Source organism: Bos indicus x Bos taurus, chromosome 2, assembly GCF_003369695.1.
Source record: "Bos indicus x Bos taurus breed Angus x Brahman F1 hybrid chromosome 2, Bos_hybrid_MaternalHap_v2.0, whole genome shotgun sequence".
NCBI lineage: Eukaryota > Metazoa > Chordata > Mammalia > Artiodactyla > Bovidae > Bos > Bos indicus x Bos taurus.
In genome coordinates, this window is record NC_040077.1 from 67517402 (window position 1) to 67530039 (window position 12638).

The window sequence follows — 12638 nt, forward strand, 5'->3', positions numbered from 1 at the left end:
GTGTACAACATAGTGATTCAATATTTTTATAGTTTATGCATATACAATATTATTAACTATACTTGTGACTTATTTATTTTATAACTTGTTGTTTGTACCTTTTAATCCCTCTCACCTGTTTTCCTCATCCTCTGATCCTCCTTCTTCTGGCAAATGCTAGTTAGGTCTCTGCATCTGCGAGGGTTAAATTCTTTATTATGATCTTCCATTTCAACATACCAGCTGAGAGAAACAAATGCTGTATCAAGCTAAGAACTACAAAGCAGAAAGTGAATTTATATATTTTTCTCTCTAAATCCCATCATTGGAAAGACATCTAAGTTCTTAGGATTCATACACTGAGAAGAGCCCATAACCTCTATAGCTCTACGTCACATAAATATGATAGAAAGAGACCAACATTCAATTATTATATTCATCCAGTTTTGTGTCAGTGATTATTTTGGCTTGCTTTGACTAAAACAGTAGTGAACAGGAACTCTTTGTCAAGAGGGATATGAACCTAGAATTCATAGGAGAGTGCATTAGGTAGATTAACAAATGGAATGAATAGTTTGTTTCTGCCCATAACATCATTGAAACATTTGTCTGATTTGAAGACCACTTAATGACTTGGCAGTTTACTTTGGCAAAAGAACTTTCTGAGATGGGAAAACAAAATATAGAAGTGGTCACAGTTCTCACCTCTTTATCAGCTATAGTAGTAAATTCAAGATTTAAAATTTGTAGTCAAATATGGAATTTTATAGAACACAATATGAATGCCAAAATAGACACCAGGAAAAATATTTTTCACTTCTATGACTCTATAGTAAAGGTGATCTCAGGTTTAATAGTTATTCCAAAAGAAATGGAGGAAACACTTCATTATGAAACACAGTAATACAACAAATTGTGGGAGGATTGTAATTTCAATGCACAGAATGAACACTAGTATTTATTTACCAAATATGTGGCCAATCATGTTTAATTGAAGTTATTATTGTAGTGAGAAGAAATAATAATTTGACTTATGAGGAGTTTTAATTGACAGTATTATATTTGTGCAATGTACATCGACTATAGGATAAGAGAAGTTTTTATAATTACATGCTGAAAAATGAAAGTATCAATATAAGCTCTATGAATCATGTAAATAATAATATAACAATATAGTTAAGTGGAAAAAAGTTTCTTCACTGGATCCATATAGCTTAGAAAAATATAATTTCATTAAAATGTCACAACTTATCATCTCTCGCCCTAACCTATCTTTTACAATTTTCCTCATTTTCTCTGTATTCCATTATTTCATCATCTTTAATTAGTAAGAACCAACATTTACAGATATCTTTGCATCATCCACTATGGTCCTTAATGTCACCTCAACACGGAAGCTGTGATCCTTTGGAGGATGCCCTTTAGAAAGAAACAGGACTCTTTATAAGATGATATAAGATGTCTCTTGAAGATACATACTTGCAACCAATTATTTAACATATAATTTTCAGATATTTCTATGAAGTGCTTGGGGTATTATCCCATTTTGTCTCCACAAGCACTTCCATTTGCAAGAGATTTTTCCCCATCAGAATCATTATTCAACAAATATTGATAGCATGTTGCAGGCAAATATGATACCATATAAGGTAATATGGCAGATGCCAAGGTAATACACACCTGGACCTGATTCCAGTGGGAAAAGGAAATAAACACTTAAAATCTTATCTAATTTATGCTACAAGGTGTGAAATGGCCTAAGAGTCAAAAGTAAACTTTGAGAGAAATTCTCTAGATAGGCTGTAATGGAAGGAGGAAAATTTTTCATCTGAGTGAAGTTAGGATATCCTAAAAAAATAAATTAAAAAAAAGAGATATTCAGAATATACAGAAGGAATTTATCTAATATAGCTGGAGTATAGACTAGGTGAAGAGAAGTAGTGGATGATAAGAGAGGAAAACCGTGTAGAATACAAATACAAAAACACTGGAGTGTCAATGTTTCGATATTCAAACTTGAATAAGGTTTGAACTTTATTTTATAGGTAATGAAGAATCACATTTTGAATTCTCTCTAAAACCAATTTTGCATTTCCGGAATTTAGTAAAAAACATATATATACTCATTAAAATAGACTCTTTACTCCAAACTATAACTCTTCTTTTTGTTTCAGATTTTTCATTATTCGTATACTGCTTCGTATGTGATCTACAATATACACACTAGGTAAGTTCTTTGATCATCTGGTTTCCATGAGCAACCGTCCAACTGAACTGTAGGTGTAGGTGTCAGTTTGTTCATATAAAAATATTTACCTTTTTTCAAGGGAAGTTTGGGAGTTAAATCCTCCAGAAGTAGAGGACTCTGTCCTGCAGTACGCGGCCTGGGGTGTCCAAGGGCAGCAGCTGGTAAGTACAGGCATTAATATGCACCAAACACTGTCAGCCAGGGCCCTATGGGAAATGCCTATAGAAGGCAATGTCTTTAAAAGTTGTCCTATTATATGGATGTTTTCCATTTACTTTAATATCTTGTATCTAATACTCCAATTTAAGAATATATCAAACAGTACCAATATTATGTTGTCAATTAATTAAATAGTAAAAATTTATAAAGTAATGTGTGATTAAACTGTTAGTTGATCATGAAACCCAGAAGAGATCCAAGAATATGAAGGCCAGTTCTGCAAAATTCCGGTTACATCATGTTTTATTTATTCTTAAAGCAAAATTCAGAGCAAAATTTAAGATAGAAATCTATACTTGACAGTGTTCTCTTAAGAAAAGGTTTTTTCATCATCATAATTTGAAATAATTTTGAAATTATCACAAGTTCAAAAAGAGAATGATTGATGTAAAAGCAGTTTGAGCTTCATGATATTCTTGTACATGTCTCGTGCAGGCCTGGATATAGACTGTAAGGGCAGACTGCTCAGAAAGTGGTATTGCTTGTGTGCATGGCTTGAGCATGGTCAAAAGTAGTACACATGGCCAAACTGATTTCTAAGTGTTTTTGTGTGTTTATATGCCTACTAGCAACAGTGTGAGAATTCCCTTTGTTCCGTATCCTCATCAATACCTAGTTTTTCCAGGCTGTCATATTTTTTGTTAATAATGACATTATTGCTTCTTTATTCCAATTTCTATACTTTTTATTTTATTAAAATCTTTTTGCACTAGCTAACCTACAGATGTGTCTAGTTATGGTGTGATAGTTTCTCTTTTTGTGGAAAGATTTTTTTTTAATTATTTTATTATGACTGTAAGATTAAGGTTTTGGTAATCTATGCATTTATAAAATTCCATTTCACCTAAATTTTCAAATTTTTATCATAATACATTTAACTTCTCTGTTTTTTTAAGCTTTACATTTGTTTCTGTATTTATTTTTTCGTGTTTTCTAATATTTGTAGGTTCTGTTCTCTCTTTTTTCATGGTCAGCTTTGGTTGATATTTATAAATTTCACATTTGTCTTGTCAAAAAGCCAAATATTGAATTGATTTTATCCTTCCTAGTATAATGTTAGTGTTTCCTTTTTCTTTTGTAAAAAATAACTGAAGACTAGAATTTTCTCTAAATTTTCCTTAATATTCATTCAAGTTTGATAGTGATATTTTTATACTAATTTGGTTTGAATATGTAGAAAATAGATCATATGTTCTTACTTCTGATGGGTTATTTTGATGTTTGTTTTCGAATTTACAAAACTATGAACTTGGATTTGAAATTGAGTTCTAAAGTTCAAAAGCAGGTCTCTGTAATACTGACTTTGGAAATAATAAGAGTTGATTAATGGCTTAATATAAACTTTTACAGACGTTTTCCATGTGGGAAGTACAATGTTTTATATGTGCCTATTAGGTCTATCTTAATACATAATTAAGTTTTTAAGACTTTTTAAAACAAAAGTTTGTCAATAACAATGAGAGAAATACGTACAAATTTGCCAGACGTTAGACTTGAAGCTGCTTAAGCATCTTTATGGTTGTATTTTATAAAGAAATCCTATGTAACAGTGTATTCACTGTCATATCCACTCTAAATGGTTGATTAAATTATTTTAAAGACAATAAGTAGTAATTTAAAAATGAAAAAAATACTGCTGTGTTTCTGTCCTCCTCAAAAGAAGGCAGAGGTTACACTAAAACAGGTCTTAATCCAGGCACCTGCTTTGAGGGTGCCAGACCTAGAGAAAGCTTTCCATCTATATGTCCATAAGAAGGAAGACATAGATTTGGGAATATTAACTTAGAGGTTGGGACCTGAACCCCAGTCACTGGCATACTTGTCCAAAAGGCTCCACCCAACCACCTGAGGCTGGCCTCCCTGCCTTCAAAACCTTGCAGTCATTGCAAACTTGATAAAAGATGCTTTAAAACTTGGGGGCAAACTATTTTTATTAGACACCAAGTGAAACAACTCCTGAATGGGAGAGGTCACTTATGGATGTCTGATCAAAAGATCTTCAGATACTAAGTAATATTTAACAAAATTCTGCTTGTTTGAGCTACAAGTGGTCTGTCATTCCAGATCTTTTTAACAATGAAACAGAAGGCAGAAGACCATATTAATAACAACAAACTAGTTATAGTTACAGCTTGGTTACAGCTCAGGTGGGAAGCAGGCAGGGGCAAAGGGCAGTGGCTTTCCAAGACGCAAGTGCAGGGCAACCCCTAAAGCGGTCCTGATTCCTCTTGGCTTCCCTTTTTATCGTTTCTGTCTCCTCCCTGTGAAGCCTGGTGGGTTACATCCTGTGAAAAATAGGTGGTGGTTCAAGTATTCACCAGATTGTTTATGCCCAGGACCAGAGGTTCTCACTCAGGTCCTCGACTTCCTCTTTTGTAGGCACCCCCAACCTGCGTTGTTCTGCTATCTTGGACTCTATTTTTTTCTATTCTAACTACCTGACAATTCTAATACCATAGATTATAAGCAGTGTGTTTGTCTTTATCATGGGTCTATTTTAGAAACATTTAAAACAGTGTGTTTATATTCCTATGTAAGACTGTCTCTAGATCCATTCCATTATGATATTCCTAAAAGCTGGCAGCAGAAAATGCACAGAATATGCTAGATATAAAGGTGCAGGTCTGATTCAGAGAAGGCAAGAATCAATGTGTTTATCGGCAGTGGTGAAGTGGGCAGTTCTATAGTCTTACTCACTTTCCTCTGCTGCTGACAAGAGAGCTGGTTCATAGGGCAGAAGCAGATTCTAAACACACAAAATGTCAGAACACAGAAACCCAAGTTAACCTCATGTTTGTGGCACTAGAGAGTCCTTGGGACAAATCTATAAATGACTCTTGTTCTGCAAGTCTGAGAGGAGAAAAATTCTGTGCCAAAGTTTATGACAAAATAAGTTTCATACTCTCAATGAAGTAGTATTAGTTGCATGCATTTTCTCTAATGATTCATATTTGCTATTGATTCATTATTCTTTAACATATTTGAAACAATCATAAAAGTGCTAAAAGTTTATAAAAAGCATAGATCTTCTCAAGGGAGTTATTTTGCAGGTGATTGAATCCTCATACATCTATCTTTGAGACTGTTACTTAATCTCCATATGCCTTAGTCTCCTTATCTGTAAAGTGCTGACAACAGCAATGCTTTACTAATAATGCTATCATGTTTAATAAGTATCAATCAAGCATATAGGATTTTAGAGGTGTTAGATTTAATTGTTTTTAAAAGATAAAAAAAAAACTTTGTTACTTGAATTTTAACTTCTTTAGGACTTTTTATGTCACTAAATTTGTGAAGAAATGAGGTTAAGTTCTGTGTAATGGCATTTTTCAAAGTCATTTGGGAAAGTTTGCAGTGAATTCCATTCTTATTGAGGTTATGTTTTGTGCAAGTAAACATAAATTCAATGCATTATCATTAAAGAGTTATCTCTACAAATAGCTATTGGTCCATTTCATGTGAATGACAGGCTTTGTCAATATTTGAAGCCATTAGCAAACTCTTCAATATGATTTCTCAAAGATGAGCCATTGCAATTAATTTAAATGAGTCTTATAGTGTTTATAAACTAAGGACAATTCATTTTTCATCTTTAATTCTCAGTTTCAAATTTTATTTGCTGTAAAATAAACTCCTGGCTATAAAGAAGAAAGGAAAGAGGTTAGGCATAATTCGTAGATAAAGAAAGTCTTAATTAGAATTTAAACGATGTAGAATTTTTTAGTAGCACTAGGTGTAGGGGAAAACAACTTCGATGGATCTAACTACATGAGGAAAGAATCTGACACAATACAACATGTATTATTTATAAAAGGCAGTGAGTACATTACTTTACTTGTAGCAAATGTATTATAGAAGGAAATAATAGATCCTGAAACAGGAAAAGGTATATTAGTCATTCATTTGAAAAAAATTCTGGTTTAAGATGATTTAGCCTTTTTCTTTTCAAAATAGCTTCATCATATGAAAGTTAAAATCACTCATTGTAAAACATTTTAAAAATTCATATAGTTCCTATAATTATATGAATTCTTCTAAATTCATATAATGGAGAAGGAAATGGCAACCCACTCCAGTGCTCTTGCCTGGAGAATCCCTTGGACAGAGGAGCCTGGTGGGCTATAGTCCATGGAGTCAGAGTCAGACACGATTGAGTGACTGACACACACACACAAATTCATATATAAAAATTAATTATACTTACCTATAATTCTACCATAAGAATTGAAAGATTTTGAAAATCAAATGAAATTTGAACATAAGGAAAAAACATTTCACTGACTAAAACATGCTATCTAGAATTAGAAAAAAAAACTCAGTTCAACCTCAGATTCTGTTTTTTATTTTGTGACTTATGGAAGGTTGAAAGCGTTAAGCTTGCTTGTTTTAAAAATGAAAGAAAATCATAGCTATTCTCAGTTTAAATGAGATAGGTCATATGTACAAGTTGATTTCCAGAAAACAGTATTAACCATGTATATGTGTATATATGTGTATGTATCATATGTATGTGTATGTGTATTCAGAGAGAGAGAGAGATAGGAAACTTGACTCATGCAATTATGGCAGCAGTCTGGTCAGCTGGAAACTCTGATAAGATTTAGTATCACAATCTTGAGCTGCAGAACAGAGGCAGAAGTCCTCCTTCAGGAAGCCTGTTTTTGCTGTTAAGGTTTTCAACTGATTAGAAAGGACAAATCATATTATTCTTTAGTTAAGGTGAACTGATTATAAATGCTAAGCATACCTTTTAATTACATTCACAACAGGAGTAGTATTTGACCAAAGAGACACCAAAACTTATCCAAATTTACATATAAAATTAGCCATCACAGCATAGTAAGCACACAATAAATGATATCTATTCGATTCTCACTTGTCCTTTCACGTATTAACATAGTTAGTGCAGAATTTCATCATCTTTACCCTAAAACATTTTACAGCTTATTTTCTAATATCCCTTCTTCAGTGGCTAGCCACTCTAATTCACACCTGCAGAGGTATGGTTAATAATGCAGATCCTTTACAGCTGCCGCAAGCTTATGAAATGTCACTGAGGTGACACAGAGTGCCACTGATGTGACTCACAAGATGTGACTAAGGTGTCACATCATCTGACTCCTGACACTTCATCACAGTGCACAGCACAGAGTTTGCTCTGCCTGAACTAAACTCCGTAATTTGCAGAGGGTGACACAGGGCTGCTTTATGTTCTAAGACATTTCCCTTTCTATACCCATTGTTTTCCTCAGAACTCTTTGTCAAAGACTTTCTATCCTCTTTGACAATTTTTCCCCAATATGTCTACATCTAAGTGAATTTCTTACTCCTCAATAGTCTAACATTCTTCTTTTTTACCTCAAATTTTAAATATTTTATATTATTTATATACATTGCTATCTTCCACCACTGACCTATAGTCATTTCCAGGGCAGATGGAATCAAGACTATGCTAAATGTCTCTGTCCTCTCTCTCTTCTGTCTTTCCCTCATCTTCCATCCCCTCTTCCTCCTTCATAAAAAATCATTTAGCACAAGGCAAAAGGTTTATTTAATAAGAAAGTAATGGATAGTGGGATGCCAAAGAAGGTTTTGAGAATGGCATAATATGAAAAGATATCATATATGTAAAGACACATTTGGCAGGAAAGTTTATAACAGAGTGTAGGTAACTAAAGGCAGAGAGCTAGGTTTAGAGGCCATTAGTATAACCTAGCACTGATTTGATAAGAAACAACATATTTAAGAGATGAATAAATCAAGTTTTAAAATGAGAAACTTTGCTTGCAGTTGAACAATGAAAACTGTAAAGTGTTTATTACACATAAATTATGTGTATTTCATTACATTTTACAAATAATCTCATTTAGACTCCTAATTTATTTAAGCCACTTTATTGAATATAAATAAAAATTGATGCATACTAAAGGCTGTACTTTGCATTGAATACATACAAAAGACTGTACATATTTAATGTATAAAAATTGATGAGATGAAAATAAGTAAACACCATGAAAGCATCACCACCATAAACAATGTAAACATATCTATCACATCCAAAAGATTTTTACTGCTCTCTACTTTTTCATGTGATAAGAACACAGCATAAGATAGATTCTTTGTTAGATACTGCTAGTATTTCTTTCAGTCTATTTAGGGTACAATAATCACCATACCTGTTCTTTCAGTGGCATAAAGCTTTAAACATATTCAGTGTGTTAATTTATCACAACTTAGGTATTTAAAGAAATCACATTTCTGCACTTTATTATATATATTTCTGAAAAACATAATGTTTAGGTAATTCTCCATATACAAACTGTTGCTGTTGGTTAGTTGCTGAGTAGTGTCTGATTCTTTGCAACCCCATGGACCGTAGGCTGCCAGGCTCCTGTGTCCATGGGATTTCCCAGACAAGAATCCTAGAGTGGGTTGCCATTTCCTTTTCCAGGGGATCTTTCAGATAGGGCAGGTAGATAGTTTACCACTGAGCCACCAAGGAAGCCCTTCCAAATACAAGTACAAAACTGTCAAATTTTCTATCACCTGTGTTTTTACCTACTAGATATTTACCTTAAAATTGTACTAAAATCTTAAGTGATTAACAAGGGTTCTTTGCCTCTCAGTTCAGTTGCTCAGTTGTATCCGACTTTTTGCGACACCATGAATCACAGCATGCCAGGCCTCCCTGTCCATCACCATCTCCCGGAGTTCACCCAAACTCACGTCCATTGAGTCGGTAATGCCATCCAGCCATCTCATCCTCTGTTGTCCCCTTCTCCTTCTGCCCCCAATCCCTCCCAGCATCAGAGTCTTTTCCAATGAGTCAACTCTTCGCATGAGGTGGCCAAAGTACTGGAGTTTCAGCTTTAGCATCATTCCTTCCAAAGAAATCCCAGGGCTGATCTCCTTCAGAATGGACTGCTTAGATCTCCTTGCAGTCCAAGGGACTCTCAAGAGTCTTCTCCAACACCATAGTTCAAAAGCATCAATTATTCAGCACTCAGCTTTCTTCACAGCCCAACTCTCACATCCATACATGACCACTGGAAAAACCATAGCCTTGACTAGATGGACCTTTGTTGGCAAAGTAATGTCTCTGCTTTTCAACATGCTATCTAGGTTGGTCATACCTTTTCTTCCAAGGAGTAAGTGTCTTTTAATTTCATGGCTGCAGTCACCATCTGCAGTGATTTTGGAGTCCCAGAAAATAAAGTCTGACACTGTTTCCACTGTTCCCCATCTATTTGCCATGAAATGATGGGACCAGATGCCATGATCTTCGTTTTCTGAATGTTGAGTTTAAAGCCAACTTTTTCACTCTCTTCTCTCACTCTCATCAAGAGGCTTTTTAGTTCCTCTTCACATTTTGCCATAAGGGTGGTGTCATCTGCATATCTGAGGTTATTAATATTTCTTCTGGCAATCTTAATTCCAGCTTGTGCTTCTTCCAGCCCAGTGTTTCTCTAGAACGGTTTCAATTTCTTTGGCGTAACTTGCTTACATTTTAATTAATAAACATTTTGAACTATTTTATTGACTTTAGAGTTGACCTTAATCCTTCTTGGTTTAAAAGCAGATGTGTAAGTTAGCATTTTTTCAAACATGTCGTTGAGATCTCATGTCCCCCACTATAAATCAACACGATTTTGCTTCATATGCTATTATCTGTTTTTTTTTTCCAGTATAAAAGTGATCATTTTAAATATCATTAAGATATATTCAAGAGATATACGATAAGCATTTGCAAATGTAAAATATACATGTGCATACTCATACGCACATTCACTCCCTGCTGCTGGTGTCATGTACATTTGGAAAAAATGTCATGGTTTAGAGTCTCAGCATACCAGCATACCAGAGGGGACATAGAAATAAAGAAAAGCAACCACTGAGAGTCAAGGTCTGTTTGTGTGTGTGTGCTCAGTCACTTCAGCGGTGTTGCTTCAGTGGTGTCTGAAGCTTTGCGACCCCATGGACTGTAGCCTGCCAGTCTTCTCTGTCCATGGGATTCTCGAGGCAAGAATACTGGAGTGGATTGTGATGCCCTTCTTCAGGGGATCTTCCTGACCCAGGGATCAAACCTGCGTCTCCTGTGTCTCCTGCATTGCAGGTGGATTCTTTACCCACTGAGGCATCTGGGAAGCTGAAACAACATCTATTTCAAGTTAATTTTTGCTGTGTTGTGTGTGTTATGGTGCTTTTTCCTAGTGAGTACTTTGGTGCAGGAAAACTTCCAAGAAATTTACACCATAACATCTTCAAGTGTTTGGAGTGATAAACTTTTCTCATATAAATGAAGTTGGACCTTTTTAAAAACTGCATTTATTTTCATTAGTGGCAATATGTGAAAGCAAGATGACTTTTTCATTTATCTGGAACAAAATGTTTTTGTGTTTTTATTTCCATGAGATAATAAAAGCAGTGATTCTTACTACATTCTAGTACTAGATTTACCTAAGGTCTAATGGGTCTCACTTCAAGTTTGGAATAAGGAAAATCAGTATCAAAAAGTATACTATTTTTCTATAATTAATATTTTGACTAGTAGTAACTGATGAACCAAAATAGGATAATTGGGTTTAAAAAAAATCACAACAAAAATACCCTTAAAATATCTCAAGCATTTTGATTGATACTTTTGCATTGTATTCAAGCACGTGTTTACATTAATGTATCATGTTAGCAGGGGTTCCCTGATGGCTTAGCAAGTAAAGAATCTGCCTGCAATCCAGGAGACACAGGAGATGTAGGTTCAATTCCTGGGTCAGGACGACACCCTGTAGGAGGAAATGGCAACCCACTCCAGTATTCTTTCCTGGAAAATCCCATGGACAGAGGAAACTTGCTGGCTACAATCCATGGAGCCATAAGGAGTTGGACAGGATGGAGTCACTGAATACATGCTCCCACATACCTACATACATCATGTAGGCAAATGAGACGGAAAGTACATTCTCACAGAAGTAAAATAAGATAACAGTGTAAGTGTATATGTGGAAAACTATGTAATTACAATATATAATTTAAAGGAAAAGTAATTTCCACTACTATCCAATATAAATCTCTTCAGTGCAGTTCAGTTCAGTCGCCCAGTCATGTCTAACTCTTTGCAACCCCATGAATCGCAGCACACCAGGCCTCCCTGTCCATCACCAACTCTCGGAGTTCACTCAGACTCATGTCCATCAAGTCAGTGATGTCATCCAGCCATCTCATCCTCTGTCATCCCCTTCTCCTCCTGCCCCCAATCCCTCCCAGCATCAGTCTTTTCCCATGAGTCAACTCTTTGCACGAGGTGGCCAAAGTACTGGAGTTTCAGCTTTAGCATCATTCCTTCCAAAGAAATCCCAGGGCTGATCTCCTTCAGAATGGACTGGTTGGATCTCCTTGCAGTCCAAGGGACTCTCAAGAGTCTTCTCCAACACCACAGTTCAAAAGCATCAATTCTTTGGCACTCAGCCTTCTTCACAGTCCAACCCTCACAGCATACATGACCACAGGAAAAACCATAGCCTTGACTAGACGGACCTTTGTTGGCAAAGTAATGTCTCTGCTTTTCAACATGCTATCTAGGTTGGTCATAACTTTCCTTCCAAGGAGTAACTGTCTTTTAATTTCATGGCTGCAGTCACCATCTGCAGTGATTTTGGGGCCCCCCAAAAATAAAGTCTGCACTGTTTCCACTGTTTCCCCATCTATTTGCCATAAAGTGATGGGACCAGATGCCATGATCTTCGTTTTTTAAATGTTGAGCTTCAAGCCAACTTTTTCACTCTCCACTTTGACTTTCATCAAGAGGCTTTTTAGTGCCTCTTCCCTTTCTGCCATAAGGGTGGTGTCATCTGCGTATCTGAGGTTATTGATATTTCTCCCGCAATCTTGATTCTAGCTTGTGCTTCTTCCAGCCCAGCGTTTCTCATGATGTACTCTGCATATAAATCTCTTAGTGTCTTCTAATTATTTAAGCAGCATATTTACGACTTTTCTACCAAATTCACAGATTTCCAAAAGAAATGGAAAATGAAATTCCTATCCTTTATGAGCACATATTTCAGATTATTTTCTTTCAGTTATGTGTTGCTTATTTCAGTGTGAGGAGAAAACTTAGCAACTCATGTACTGTTAGCTATACTTGTATTGCTTTTAAAGGGTTTGCACTGGCAGTATTAGAAGTCACTTGGTAAGTAAG

General features: G+C 35.3%; 1 protein-coding gene across 4 annotated transcripts in view; it reads left to right on the forward strand.

The window, feature by feature from the left end:
• The window catches only part of DPP10 (dipeptidyl peptidase like 10), a 1640795-nt gene that overhangs the window by 1464939 nt on the left and 163218 nt on the right, over positions 1 to 12638 (forward strand). For all 4 annotated transcript variants that reach the window (XM_027562155.1, XM_027562148.1, XM_027562166.1 and 1 more), the window contains exons 6-7: positions 2154 to 2206; positions 2307 to 2388. In XM_027562155.1, coding sequence (XP_027417956.1) covers positions 2154 to 2206; positions 2307 to 2388 — 135 coding nt within the window. The remainder of the gene's footprint in view (positions 1 to 2153; positions 2207 to 2306; positions 2389 to 12638) is intronic.